Genomic DNA, 15112 nt, shown 5'->3' with positions numbered 1-15112 from the left:
ATCCACATTAATCAGCAATGACTTTAGCTGCACCTCATTATAAAGAAAAGGAAGCATAAGACAGCTTTTTAAAAATGTGGCTTTATCAAATGTGCAAGACCAACAGAATGACATATACTAATGTACTATTTCTAATGATATTTTTGCAGATGAAGGCTTAAAGCCATCAGAATTGTGACATGCTGAGTTAGTCCCTTGAATATTTTCCAGATATATATATATATGATGGGCAAATTATCTGAGATGTGAGACAGCGGCCGGTGAGAATGCCTTGCTATTGCTGTGTTGGGTTTCGTTCTGTGTACCAGAATAGAAAATTGCTCACACGGATCTTGAGAAAAAAATTATTCTTTTGGTGTGATTTTGGTATGTACAGTTTTTAATGGTGAATCAATTCCTACAAGTATATCTTAGCAGCAATATAAATTCTCTTGGAATCTGTTATAGAACTTTAGAAGCAAGGCTTATTATGTTGTTACAATCTGGTGTAGGTTTTGTGATCCAACTTAAGAAGAGAAGTTAAAAACTGCACAATTTTTTTTTATGTCTGACGTGGCCATTTTTTAAAAGATTTTCTTTATTTATCTTTAGAGGTGAAGGGAAGGAGAGAGGGAGAGAAACATCGATGCATGGTTGCCTCCTATGCGTCCCTCCCCCCCGCCCTGGAAACTGGCCTGCAACCCAGGCATGGGCCCCGACTGGGAATCGAACGGAGATTGTTTGGTTCACAGGCCCATAATCCACTGAGCTACACCAGCCAGGGCTGACATGGCCATTTTAAGAAGGGCCTTCTTGTGTGTTTGGTTAACCCCTTCACATAAAACTGGATTTAAAATATTTGCAGAATTGCCCTGGCTGGTATGTTTCAGTTGGTTGGGACACAACCCACAAAGTGAAATGTTGCTGGTTCAATTCCCACTCAGGGCCTATGCCTGGGTTGCAGGTTTGGTCCCCAGTCGTGGGGAGCATGTGAGAGGCAATGACCAACATTTCTCTCTAGCATTGCTGTTTCTCTGCCTCTCTTCCCCCCTCTCTAAAAATATATAAGTGAAATCTTTTTTTCCAAAAAAGTTCTCACTGATTTGATGTAGTGATGTTGTAAATATCTAGTACCCTGGTTCGCAAACTTGAACTTACATCAGAGTCACCTAGGAGGCTTGTTAAGACACGTATTGCTGCCCCCAGCCTCAGAATTTCTGATGCAGAAGGTCTGGGTGGGGCCCAAGCGTGTGCATCTGTGACAAGCACTCTGATGATACTGGTCCAGGGACCACATTTGAAAACCATGAATCCAGCGGCACATACAGGCTTTTGAAACCTTCTTTGCCATAGCGGTGACATCATCTGGAATGCTCGGGCAGGCTTGGAATGTTGCTATTAGTGTTGTCAGTCGGGAATGTTACCTCTTGTTCTGGACTTTGGAAGAAATTGTGTGTTGTTGGTATTATATCTTCCTTAAAAGTTGGGTAGGTTTCACAGCCCTGTTGGACTGGAATTTTCTTTGTGGGGAGGTTTTTAAATTACAGATTCAATTTTTTTTTTTTTAGAGTTTAAAGTAAAAGAGTTTATTAGTGAACCAGTGAAACAGAGAGTAGGCTACTCCACAGAGCAGCCAGATTCCATTTTTTAAATTTAGGAAGATTCTAATTTTCTATGACTTCTTGTGTCCATTTAGCTGTGTTCCCGCCCCCTGCCCCCCAAGAAATGTGTCTATTTCCTCTAGATTTTCAAATGTATAGGCACAAAATTGCTCACTATATCCTCTTGTGGTCTTCTTAATGCTTAAGAATCCCTCAAAATAATGTTCCCTTTTTTAATTTTTGACATTAATCCCTGGTTGGAATCTATTCTCTTTTTTTCATAGAGTCTGCGCTAATTTGATTGATTGCTCTCTAGTAATGAAGGCCAACAAGCAATTGGGGGTTTCTCTTCTTTGTACTACAGTTTAAAAACAAACAGAAAAACGGTGGTTATGTAAGAAGTTAATATCTGGGGCTGCTGAGTGAAGGTTGTGAGGGAACTGTCTGTACTATCCTCGCAACTCTTCTGTAAATCCAAAATTATTCCAAGTAAAAAGTCAAAAGAAACAAGCCCAGAAGATGGTTATTAATCATCCACTTATTTATCAAGCTCTACTGAGAAGGGCTTTGCGTTATTTGTAAGATCTGAATTCACCAGAGAATTTTAATTTATTACCTGCGAGGAGGTTCCCAAGAACTGTAGTACACTCAGAGGCAACAACTTTTACTTCAATTTTTTTTTTCTTTAAAAAAACAACAACAACACACTTTGTGGATTGTTTCCATTCCAAAAAGAGATCAAGCCTTTGCAACTTTATACAATTTGAGGAAATGAGGCTTGGAATGTGTCTTGAATTAGATCTGTGTTAACAGGAAAATCCGATGCAATCTACCTAGGAAGGAAAGAAACCTCTAGAATTAATTACAAAAACAATACTAAAGAGGCTTGCGGTTGTGAGCCAGGGTTAAGTTGTAAGAGTCTGACCAGAAGTACTCCCAGAGTGTGGAAAGGGGAGGAACTTTGTCTGCAAATGGGTTGGGGAATCTCACCCTCAGCAAGAGAGGGGCCTCTAAGGATTTCCTCCCAGAACAGAGCGAGCATGTGGAGGAACTGTGGGAATCGGGGTTGAGTATCCAGGGATAGAGCTGGATTGGGGTGTCCAAGCTTTTGGTGTCTCTCTGGGCTTTGCAGGAAGGAGGAGTTGTCTTGGGCCACACATGAAATATATCGAGATGTATAATCACAAAAAAAAATTGTAATGTTTTAAGTAAATTTATGATTTTGTGTTGGGCCATATTCACGGCCACCTTGGGCTGCAGGTGGCCCATGGGCCACAGGTTGGGCATGCCTATCAGAGACTTAAGAAAATGCCAGTTAAACTAGCCCTTGCATTTTACATATTTCTGAACAGAAAACTTATATGCTAAAGTAATGTAATAATAGCAGTGAATTTTTTAGTGCTGACTTTGTGCCAGGTCCTGTGTCAAGTGCTTTGTGTCTATTATCTCATATGTTACTCAGAACAATCCATTGAGACTAGGTACTGCTTTCTTCTCCATTTACAGCTAAGGAAGTTAAGGCTTCAGAAAATTAGGTAACTTGTTTAAGGCTATGACGTTTGTGTGGATTGGAGCCAGACTTTTAACTGCTTGTTAATCTGTCTTCCTCTACTAGATTCTGGTCCCTACAAGGTACAAACCATTCTCAAATGTATTCCCAAATCCTAGGGCATTGCCTGCACAAAGTAAGTGTCCAGCAAATATTTGGTGAATGAATGAAACTTATCGACCACATGTCTTTATTTATAATTGCACATACTGTGGTACCTCAGTGCTCATCGTTCACTCCTTCCAGAACTCATGACCAGGGCTGAAACCAAGTACCTAGCAAGTGACGAGTGATGGAGCATTTTCTCTTGCAGGGTGGTGTCGTGACTCACAAGTTCTAGCAAGTGCGAGGAGTTCCAAGCAGGCGCCAAGTACTGAAACATCTTTTTCTCCTCGACATGTGACGAATACAGGGCTTGAAAGGTTCTGAAGCTGACAAGAACCAAGGTGTGACTATATTCCATTTTGCTGTGATAATTTGTTTGCTAGTTTCTGAACTCCCTATTTGATGCCTCTTTGTTGATATGACATGACTCAACGGTGTCTGAAACACACGTAGAAAGTATTTTTTAATTTCTCCTTCCCTTTGCGTTTCTAGCATAATTCTGATACATAGTTGGTATTCAGTGAGCAAACTTTAAGACAATTAGTTTGGAGGCCGCCATAGCAGTCTGAGAACCCTGTGGTGAATCTGTGTGTGTGTGCCTGAACACGTGCACACACATGCACACATCCTTTGGGGAGAAAGGGGTTAAACTTTCATCTTGAAAGTGTCCTCAGTCTCCCCACAATGCTAAGAACTACTGTTGTAGGTTAAGGGATGACTGGCTATGGAAGTGAGGGAAGAGCTCACCTCTGTGGTGACTGGGGCAGAGGTCTTGAGTGACTCTATTTTCTGAATTCAGATCATATCCCATAGTTGGACAAGTTCTAGTCTCATAAGCACTGTTGAAAATTAATACTGTCCCAGAAGATATCAAAAGGACAAGAAACCGGCTTGAAAGGACTATGGCTGGTCAAACTAGTGACAATTTGAGCATCAAAAAGAAAGAGAAATGAAAATATACATCTCAAAAACTTGTATGGGAGCATTCAAAGTAGCATTATTTGTAATAACTCCAGACTAGAAATAACTCAGAAATACCCATCAAAAGGAGAATGGATAACAAATTGTGCATATTCCTACGATGAAATGCTTCCCAGCAGTAAAAAGTGGCACTGACACATGGACTGTGGATGAATCTCAAGAACATTATGCAGAGCGAAAGCTAGATACCATTTCTACACATATATATACACCATACCATATGTACCACATATATATATGGTTGGGAAAAGTCCAACCATTGTGAATATAACGAGAATGGTTTGTGCGACATCAGTGTAACCTGGCAGCTAAAGAGAGTGGACTGGCATGTGCATACATGAAAAATGACTGTACTAGTCAGTGGGGGCGGTAGACACCATGAGTGAGCAGGTATCCTGTGGGGCTGTTGAATCAAAAATGACTGAGCAAGTAGAGCAATGAATCTGTATTAAATTTTGTGTGAAGTTTCAACATTCCTCCATAGAAACTACTCAGATGATTCAGAAGCTCACAGCTAGGGCAGCTGGTGATTGGCAGCTTCATCATGACAATGCGCCTGTTCACGTGTCATGTCTCATGAAGTTTTTTTTTGTGAAACATCAACTCTCCCAGGTGATTCAGCCTCACTAGAGCCCAGATTTGGTGCCCTGTGACTTCTGGCTTTTCCCCAAACCGAAATCACCTTTGAAAGGGAAGAAATTTCAGACTGTTGATGGGATTTAGAAAAATACAATGGGGCAACTGATGGCTATTGAGAGAACTGTGTGAGGTCCCAAGGTACCTACTTTGAAGGGGACTGAGGTGTTATTGACTATGGGCAATCTACCATAGAATGTATCTTGTATCTTCTTCAAGAAATGTCTCTATTTTTCATAGTACATGACTGGTACATACTACCCGAAGCAATTTACAGATTCGATGCAATACCTATTCAAGTACCAATGACGTATTTCACAGACAGAACAAACACTTCAAAAATTTATATGGAACCATAAATGACCCCGAATAGCAGCTGCAATTTTGAGAAACAAGAACAAAGTAGGAGGGATAACAATACCTGATACCAAACTGTATTACAAGGCCACTGTAATCAAAACAGCCTGGTACTGGCATAAAAAGAGGCACATAGACCAATGGAACAGAACAGAGAGCCCAGAAATAAACCCAAATCTCTATGGCCAATTAAAATTCGACAAAGGGGGCAGCAACATAAAATGGACTAATAATAGCCTCTTCAACAAATGGTGTTGGGAGAACTGGACAGCTATGTACAAAAAAAATGAAACTTGAGCACCAACTTACACCATACACCAAAATAAATTCAAGGTGGATAAAAGACTTAAATATAAGCTATGACACCATTAAAGTCCTAGAGGAGAACACTGGTAAGAAAATCTCAGATATTCCACGCAGCAACTTTTTACTGCTATGTCCCCCAGAGCAAGGTACATAAAGGAAAAAATAAACAAATGGGATCTCATCAAAATTAAAAGCTTTTGTATGGCTAAAGAAAACAGTATTAAAATGAAAAGAGATCCAACTGTATGGGAAAACATATTTGCCAATGATACCTCAGACAGAGGTTTAATCTCCAAAATATACAAAGAACTTGCATGACTCCACTCTAAGAAGACATCTAACCCAATTAAAAAATGAGAAAAGGACTTAAACAGACATTTCTCCAAAGAGGACATACAGAAGATCCAGGGACACATGAAAAGATGCTCAATATCATTAGCTATCAGAGAGATGCAAATTAAAACCACAATGAGATACCACTTCACACCGGTTGGAATGGCCACCATAAAAAAAGCAACAAACAACAAGTGTTGGAGAGGTTGTGGGGAAAAGGGGACCCTAATCCATTGTTGATGGATTGCAGACTGGTACAACCACTATGGAAAACAGTATGGAATTTTCTCAGAAAACTAAAAATGGACCTGCCTTTTGACCCAGCAATTCCACTGCTGGGATTATATTCTAAGAACCCTGAAACATCAATCCAAAAGAACCTATGCACCCCAATGTTCATAGCAGCACAATTTACAGTAGCCAAGAGCTGGAAGCAACCTAGGTGCCCATCAGTAAATGAATGGATCAAAAAATTATGGTACACATACACAATGGAATTCTATGCAGCATAAAGAAAGAAGGAGCTCTACCCTTTGCAACAGCATGGATGGAACTGGAAAGTATTATGCTGAGTGAAATAAGCCAGGTGTTGAAAGACAAATACCATATGATCTCACTTTAACAGGAAGCTAAACAATAAAACAAACAAGCAAGCAAAATAAAAACAAACACACTGAAATAGAGAACAAGGGGACAGTGACCAAAGGGGAGAGGGGAGGGAATTTCAGGGGAAAAAGGGGAAGGATTTACAGGAACTAGTATAAAGGACACACGGACAACAACTAAGGGGGGTGGAAATGCGAGGGGGTGGGCTGGGATGGGAGTAAAAAACAGAAAACTATACTTGAACAATAATTAAATTTATTTATTTATTTATTTATTTTTTAATAAAGATTTTATTTATCCATCTTTAGAGAGGAAGGGAAGGAGAGAGGGCGAGAAACACCAATGTATGGTTGCCCCCCATGCGCCCTTGCTGGGAACTGGCCCGCAACCCCCGCATATGCCCTGACCAGGAGTCAAACCGTGATACTCTGGTTCGCAGGCCTGTGCTCAATCCACTGAGCCATACCAGCCAGGGCAATTAAATAAAATTTTTTAAAAAAGAAATGTGTCTATTTTTCATAGTACATGGCTGGATACTTCCCAGACAGACCAACACATATACAAGTATGTCTGTACACATGTAGATATATGTATGTATACACAATATACATATACACACACACAGAGAATAAATAATAAAGATAAAACAATGTTAACAATCGGTGAGTCCAAGCAAAGGGTTTAGAAGTATTTTAGTACTATTCTTTCAACTTTTCTGTGGCTTTGAAAGTTTTCCCTATAAAAGCTGAGGGAAAATAAGATAATGCAAATGAAGTGTCTGGCCAATGATAAGCGCTCAATGAAGCTGGGTCTTAAACAAGAGTTTAGAAGCTCCACGAGGTCAGGGACTGTTGTTTCATTTATTTAGTTCTGTATCTTTAACACCTGCCACAGTGCCTGACGCATAAGATGAAACTCAACGGACGTTCTTGAAACAGATCATTGAAAGGTTGTACATTAGAAATGTAGTATGAAAAAAGGTAATTGTACAAAATAACACCACAAGACAATACTTGGTCACATGAGACAGTTGCTTCTATGGTTGGAATATAACTGCTAGTTGCTTTGATTGAAATGTGTTTTCTATAATAGAAAAAAAATGATTAAAAAAATTACACCAGGTAATCCATCTGTCCAGCTGAGATGAGTTTAGTAGTTCATGTATAAGAAGTAATATACTCTAACATCAGCATATTTGGTTAAGTCATTTGGGATTATCGTGAAAAAAAATAGTCGGTGTAGGAGCTTCGTGTTTTTTTTTTTTTATTGCTGACCCAAAATTAACATCAAGTGGCTTATGGGAGGGGTACTATGCCCTCTGGTGGTCAGAGACACTCCTGTGCTTTCTATGGAAAAGGTCGGCAGGACAGAGATGAAGTAAAAAAAACTGTCTTTACATAGAGGTGTCTGGAAATCTATTTCCTTACTTGCTAGTCACATAATGACCTCAATGCCTGAATTCTACGTAATAATTTTTGCCTCAGTGAGTCACCAGCTTTGCGGAGTGCCTGAGCCAGGCTGGACTGAGGAAGTTACTAATTTAGGAATGGGAATGGGATGTCTCTAGTTGGGTCAAAGCTGAGGTGGGAAGACTTGGCCCCACCATGAATGCCACAGGAAACATGGAGGGCCATATGGACTGTAAACTCACGAGGATCCTTCTTCCTCGCTGGGACAAGAGCGACGGCCTCAGGACCAGCTCTGAGTGGAATCCCGGGGCTGCAACTGCCCCGGGAAAGCTGGTTTCCAGCCAGACAGCTTGGGGGCGCTTAGCTTCGTATCCCTTTCTTTTTTCCTTAATTTCCAACATTAGAAGATATTTTTTCCCCTGAGTTTAAAAATGATACAGGGCCTGTGTAAAAAATTATGAAAAATATTAATGAAGTTAGAATCTATTTACATTTGATAATCAGAGTTGACAATTTTAGATGACTTTTCTTTCAGGTAATCCTGTGCATATAACCACATAGGGTAGGAATGTCTAATTATACATTAATAGGATCATAATACACTTATTCCTTTATAACTTGCTTTACTTTTCTTTCCATCCAGGTATGTGTGTGTATATATATATATATATATACACACACACACACATATATGTATATATGTATATGTATACATATATATGTATATATAAATTATATATATAATTTAAATTTTAAAAAAGTATTGAAGTTATAGATGTTTATAATAAAATGCAAATATGTAATAGTATAAAAGTTAGGAAAACAGCCCTGGCCAGGTGGCTCAGTTGGTTAGAGCATCGTCCCAATATGCCAAGGTTGTGGGTTTGATCCCCAGTCAGGGAATGGACAACAGTCAACCAATGAATGCATGAGTAAGTGGAACAACAAATCAGTGTCTCTTTGTCTCCATCTCTCCCTCTCTCTTCCCCTTTTTCCCCTCTCTCCAAATCAATTTCAGAAAAGGTTAGGAAAAGGAACATTCCACCCCCACCTCCTTATTCCATTCTTCAGTAGTATTTGCCTTTTACTATTTTGTGCATAATCTTCCAGATTTTGTAATATAGGTATAAATGCAATATGTAAGTAGATAATTTTTATACCAATTGGATGACGTAACACATCCTGGTGTCTTCCATGAGCTTTTTTCACTTAACTGGGTCATGAACATCTTCCCATATTGGGGTGTGCATGGGTCCTATTCCTATTCAGTGTCTGCATTGTATTCCACTGTGGAGATGGACCAGGGTTCATTTAACCAGTTGCCTACTGATGGATATTTAGGTTGCTTTCGGTATATTGATATATTAATACCTCACTGCAGATTTTAGTAATACATCTTGGTATGCTTGTTTACCTATTGCTAAAACATAAATTCCTAGAAGCACATAAAAAGGATTGCATGTTTAATTTTATTTGAAATATTATTTTATTTACTAAATAATAGCTGATTGCTCAAATATTCCATTATATTGAAATACTAGAATTTATTTACAATGATCCTATTTTATGTTTTACAGTGTTCCTGTTTTGCTATCACAAATAATACGATAAGCATTTTTGCATCCAAGTCATCATCCTATCAAATAGTATCATTAGGATATATTTCTAAAGGAGTAATTATTGAGTCAAAAAGTTTGGATTTCTTTATGACTTAATTCATATTACTAAAACATTGCTTTCTGTAAAAGCATATCAATTTATGTTCTCACCATCAGTATTCTACTATTAGTAAAATTGAGGATGGGTATCTTTTTATACATTTACTGGCCATTTATTTTTCTTCTGTGAATTGCCTGTTTCTTTATACCTGTTTTTCTGTTGAGTTGTTTGGCTTTTCCTTGTAGTTTTGTAGGAGTTCATGCATCTATTTATTAATTCATCAAGCCAATTAACACATATTGATCACCTATTATGTGCCAAGTACTATCTTAGGTGCTGGAGATCAATGCAGCAATGAAACAAAGCAGACCAAAATTATACTCCAGTCAGGGCAAAGGGGTACAGAAAGTAAAGGGCTATATGTCTGGTGGTGAAGGCAGTGCTACAAAAACAAACAAACAAACAAACAAACAAACAAACCATGTAATATAATGGAGAGGGTAAGGGATGCTATTTTATATGGTTGGTCCAGGGAAGTCTCTCCTTGAACATAAACCTGGAGTACGTGCAGAAGCAAGCCAATTAGAGAACTTCCTGGGGATGAGAACTTCAAGCAGAGGGTACAATAAGTTCTTCGAAAGTTCTGCATATTGACTCTTTCCCAGAATAGTACTTGTCTTTTATGGTTGTTTATAGTGTCCTATACAGAGGGTTTTGTTGTTGTTGAGGTCGAACTTGTCAATCTTTTACTTTCATGACTTCTGAGTTTTATGACTGAAAGGATCATTTCTACCTCCAAAAGTATTTTCATAGATTCTTTTCTACCAATTTTATAAACTGATTTTAACAGCTTCACTGAAGTATAATTTACTTAAAATTCATCCATTTTGAATGTACAATCCAATGATGTTTTGAGTTGTATAACATCATCACAATCCAGTTTTAGAACTACACTTTGATTTTGTTATATAGCCTTTAATATGTCTGAGATTTATTTTAGCTTTTGGTGCAAAATTAAAGATCTAACCTTTATTCTTTCCCCGTTGATTCGAAATACCTCCCTAACCACATACTAAACTTCAAGTATACCTGGATCCCTTCTGGTCTCCCTGTTTCAGGGGTCACAAAGATATGGGGATTTATTTGGCTTGTGGAATTTTCAAAATTGGGGAATTTCACATAATAACCCAGATTTTTGTTTTTTTTTTCTGGAAAAATGAGAAGATCCTGCAACAACTTGAGGCAATAGAGACCACTCATTTTAAGTGGGCATGAAGGTGGAGACCATAATCCCAGTTTTTCTCTGACAGTCCCCATATATGCCTGCTGTCCCAGTGTAAATTAACACCATCCTTTCATTCTTAAAATGTTCTAGTTTGGGTGATAATTTATGAGCCACAGTCTCCGTCATTCCTTATTGCATCATACCCAGCATTCTACTTTCATTTATAAGACCCCTCCCAGGAAAGGAAAAGAGAAGGGAGCAACGTGGTCACAGAAATTTGCCAAAGGAATGATCTCGTGGACTCGGAGTAGAGAGAACATACTATCTGGTGGGTTAAATCAGAACAAATTTCCTCCAACAGAATATGATATCGCAATTTAACAATCTTTTTTTCTTCCATCATTTCGTTTAACTTGACAATCTATCCAGTGTCACAAATTACCCCGTTATTGTGCTATTGCTTGAATATAAAGGCTATTTGTGTGTAGATTTGCTGTCTTCCCGTGTAACCTGCATTCTAAAACAGGGACCTACTTAGTCTGTCTGCTCTGCTCTCCACTATTTTTAGTGACTTGCTCGGTGCCCGGTGCAGAGCAGGCCCCTAAGAACTATTTATTGGTTGAATAGGCTCCCAGGAACCAGTTATTGACTGAACTAACGAGGAAATTGACGCGCAGGATGTTGAGGTCCGCGGTGGGTCAAGGGCAAAGAGGCAGGCAAGAGTTAGACCGAGTGGCTTCGTTCCTGGCCTAGAGCCCAGGATCTTTTCCAGGCCAGGTAGCTGTAAACTCCCCAAAGAGACAAGAAATGGGAGAGTGCGCGCGCAGGCCTCGACCTTGACCTGGGGGACCTCGCCTAGACATGGGATCCAAGATCCTGAAAAACAACTGGTGCAGAAAAGCCCTCTTCGCACCTGCTCTGCTGGAGACCAAGACTACATTTCCCAGCAACCCTCGCGGCGCACACGGTCGCTGCCACGCGGCTTGTGCCTTCGCCGAAGGTCCGCTGGGGGCGCTGCGGGGACCCATCTGCTGCCCCATAGAAATCTCCGCGGCCCTGGGGCCGCTTGCTTCCTGTTTGTCGGACGAGGAGACATGGCGGCGGCGCCGGCGGCTGCTGGGTCTGGGGCCGGCCGAGGGCGATGGGCGGCGGCAACGGTTGCGGCTTGGGGCGGATGGGGCGGCCGGCCGCGGCCCGCTAACATTCTGCTGCAGCTGCGGCAGGGCCAGCTGACCGGCCGGGGCCTGGTCCGAGCCGTGCAGGTACGAAGCCGGCCCGGAGGGGCGGGGCGGACCAGGCGGGAGCTGGCGGGGGGCCGGGGAAGAGGCCTTTCCGGGCCGCCGCAGTATGGGCGCGACCCCCCTTGGCCCACCGCGAGACCACCCTGTGGGCTGCACAGACGCTGTCAGCCGCGGTAGGGTGGTGGGCAGCGCCCGTGTACAGGCCCCTGGTAAGGGGCCGAGCGGCGCTGGGCTGCAGCAGGCATTAATGGCGTGTACAAGCCCTGGGCCCAGCTCCTGGATCCTGCATTCTCTGCGCCACGTCTACACGTCTGGGGGACCCTGGGCGAGTTTGCTTTAGTCTCTGCGTACTTCGAGTTTCTCCATGTGAACTGGGCGGTGGGTCATCATTGCAGTCCCCAAACGGTTCTTAAGCTTATCATATGTCATCCTCTCAGAGAGGCCTTTTCTGGACCCCCCTCCCCTCGTAGGGCCCCATTGTTACTCAGTCACAGCCCTGAATTTGTTACGTTCACATTACTTTCTTAGTGTGTAATTAAATATTTCTTTGTTGTCTACCCGTTTTTCTCGCCAGTGTCTCACATTAGGCTATTCTACAGCGGGTGCAGGGACTGGATCTGTTTTGCCAATGTAGAGCGTCATGGTTAAGAGTGAGAATTCTGGAGAGCAGGCCTTGCTGCTCTCTCTTGCTTGGGCAAGTTCTTTTCTGTGCCTTAGTTTCCCCATTTGTAAAATGTAGATAATAATCAGTAGCCTATCTCTTAAGGTGTTTTGAGGGTCAAAGGAGACAACTGTGCAAAGCGTTAAGTGCATTTCTGGTGCATAGTAAGGGTAGAAGAGTAATCAGGTAATAATGCTATATTGGGTATCTAGTGGTGCCCAATATATTATTGGTTTTGTTTTTTTTTTGAATGGACAAGGCCATTGCTTTAGGGTAAAGCAGGATAACCTAGGCTTCTTCCTCCTTCCCTTCCCCCTCCGTGTTCTCAGAACTTACGTGTTCAATACACCTGTTAAGCATCAGCTTAATTTAAAGACAGTTTTTGCATAAAGAAACTTTTGAAGGATACAGGAGTAAGTTAAGAAGTCGTTGGTGGGAGTGCAGTGGCAATTGTGTAGATGGAGGAGAAAATGGAAGTATACTGAGACTTTCATAGTATAATTATATATGTATGTTAATCTTGAAACATTTCAGTATTACTTGTGTGATTAAAAGGACAGAGTAAAATAAAGATCAAGTGGTCTCTTTGGAGGTTTACAGATGAAGTAGCAGTGCTGGTGAGCAGTATTTTCCTGGACATTGGGATAAGCATAGATGAGTAACTTTTTCCCCACTGGCATTCTCTGTCTTGAGACGATCCTGGAAAAAAACTAAAATACCTTACTGAGCTGGGTATTAGGGACAGGCAGAAAGGGAACTAACTCACCTTCACTGATCAGATGCAGTACTTTGGCTGCAGCATTGTGCAAGGTACACAATGTTTTTATTTAATCATCCCTCTTTTGAATTTGGTGTCAGCGCTCACCCCTTAAAACAGCTGAGAAAACTAAGGGGATAATTTGCCCCTAACCACCGTCTTGATAATCATCTATGTTCTGAGGGCATTAGGGAGCCACGGGAGTTCTTTAGCATAATGAATGAAGGAGTTTTGGGCCCTTACTGTTTTCAGTGTTGGATGACTTGGAATGGGAGGAGACTGGAGGAGCTCACTGGCCAGAGGGCTGCAGGAATATTGGTTTAGGCTGGTTATTGTGGTGATCAATAGTTGTATATAGGTGTAGGAGCTACTTCCGATGTTGAGATAGACACCTTCCCAGAGCGCTAGTGAGGATAAAGTAGGGAGGGAACTTTATCTTTCAAATGTATCCTTTCTTGGTAACTTTCCTTGTAAAGTCTTCCTTGCCACACCTCCCTCCTCCTCTGTCCCTCACAGTCGCAGAATAAATTAGTTATTCACAGGTATTTCTGTGCATAGTAAGCATGTCTTATGGTTTGTGGTATACTGGGAAAGACCAGATTTCAGGGGAAAAATTTTAATTGTGCTTAAAAATATATAATGTAAAGTTGACCATCTTAATGATTTTAAGTGTACAGTTCAGCAGTGTTAAGTATATTCACATTGTTGTGAAACAGCTCTCCAGAATTTTTTTATCTTACAAATCTGAAATGCAGTGCCTATTAAATAACTCCCCCCTCTGCCCCTCTCCCCCAGCCTCTGGTAATCAACCACCATTTATATGACTTTCTGTTTCTATGAATTTGGTTACTTTAGTTACCTCATATAAGTGGATCATTCACTTAGAATAATGTCTTCAAGTTTCATCCATGTTGTAGCATATAACAGGAAATCCTTGGAAAAGACCAGATGTGCGGGATGGACCTGGATTGAACCCTAGTTCTGCCACTAGCTGAGTGACCTACATTATATTATTTACTTCAGTTTCCTTATTTCTAAAATGGCAATAACATCTACCTGATAGTGTTGTTGGGAGGAGTAAGTGAAATAATATGTATAAAATGCTTGGAAAGTGTATGGCACATAGTACATATCCATTAAATAGTTGCTGTCAGGTTGTAGCTATTAGACTGGGCTTCTTGAGGGACGTTGTCTTATTTTTTCTTAGCATCTGCAGAGGCAGAAACGGCGCCAGGCACTCGACAGGTACTCAGGTCTCAGTAAATTGAACTGAAATATGTACTGTTTATGAGGGCAGAGTCTTCCTTCTGCTCAGTCCTGTTCTGTCTGCATTCCCAAATAGTCCTGTGACTTTAAAGAATTCTGGAATCAGATTACCTAGGTTTGAGTCTCTGCTCCGATACATGCTTGCTATGTGTCTCTGGGCAAGTTGCTTAATTGCTTTATGTCTCAGTTTGTTCATTTGTAAAATAGGGACAGTCCTGGGGACTAACATCCTAAGGTTAGGAACAAGTGAGTTAATACATATAAAGCACCTAAAATCATGTCCAAAACACAATAATCATGCTGTAAAGTTTAGTGAATATTGTTTTTAACGAACACTCTATATTCTGATGGATCCTAAAACTGTATTTCCATCCTGAGTTTTCCTGTTTACTCCAGATGAGTATATCCAACAGCTTCTCCAGTTAGATATCTAATGGGTCT

At 40.8% G+C, this 15112-nt stretch overlaps 1 protein-coding gene across 2 annotated transcripts in view; it reads left to right on the top strand.

The window, feature by feature from the left end:
- Positions 1 to 11793: 11793 nt before the first annotated feature.
- TRPC4AP (transient receptor potential cation channel subfamily C member 4 associated protein) overlaps positions 11794 to 15112 on the top strand; it is a 76707-nt gene continuing 73388 nt past the window's right edge. Inside the window, exon 1 of one of the 2 annotated variants that reach the window (XM_053671338.1) lies at positions 11794 to 12008. In XM_053671338.1, coding sequence (XP_053527313.1) covers positions 11841 to 12008 — 168 coding nt within the window. In that variant the 5' untranslated portion in view covers positions 11794 to 11840. The remainder of the gene's footprint in view (positions 12009 to 15112) is intronic. The other variant, XM_053671337.1, reaches the window with a different exon arrangement.

The sequence above is a fragment of the Artibeus jamaicensis genome, unplaced genomic scaffold (assembly GCF_021234435.1).
Source record: "Artibeus jamaicensis isolate MK-2021 breed Jamaican fruit bat unplaced genomic scaffold, CSHL_Jam_final contig_685, whole genome shotgun sequence".
NCBI lineage: Eukaryota > Metazoa > Chordata > Mammalia > Chiroptera > Phyllostomidae > Artibeus > Artibeus jamaicensis.
This window is presented reverse-complemented; position numbering and strand designations above follow the sequence as displayed.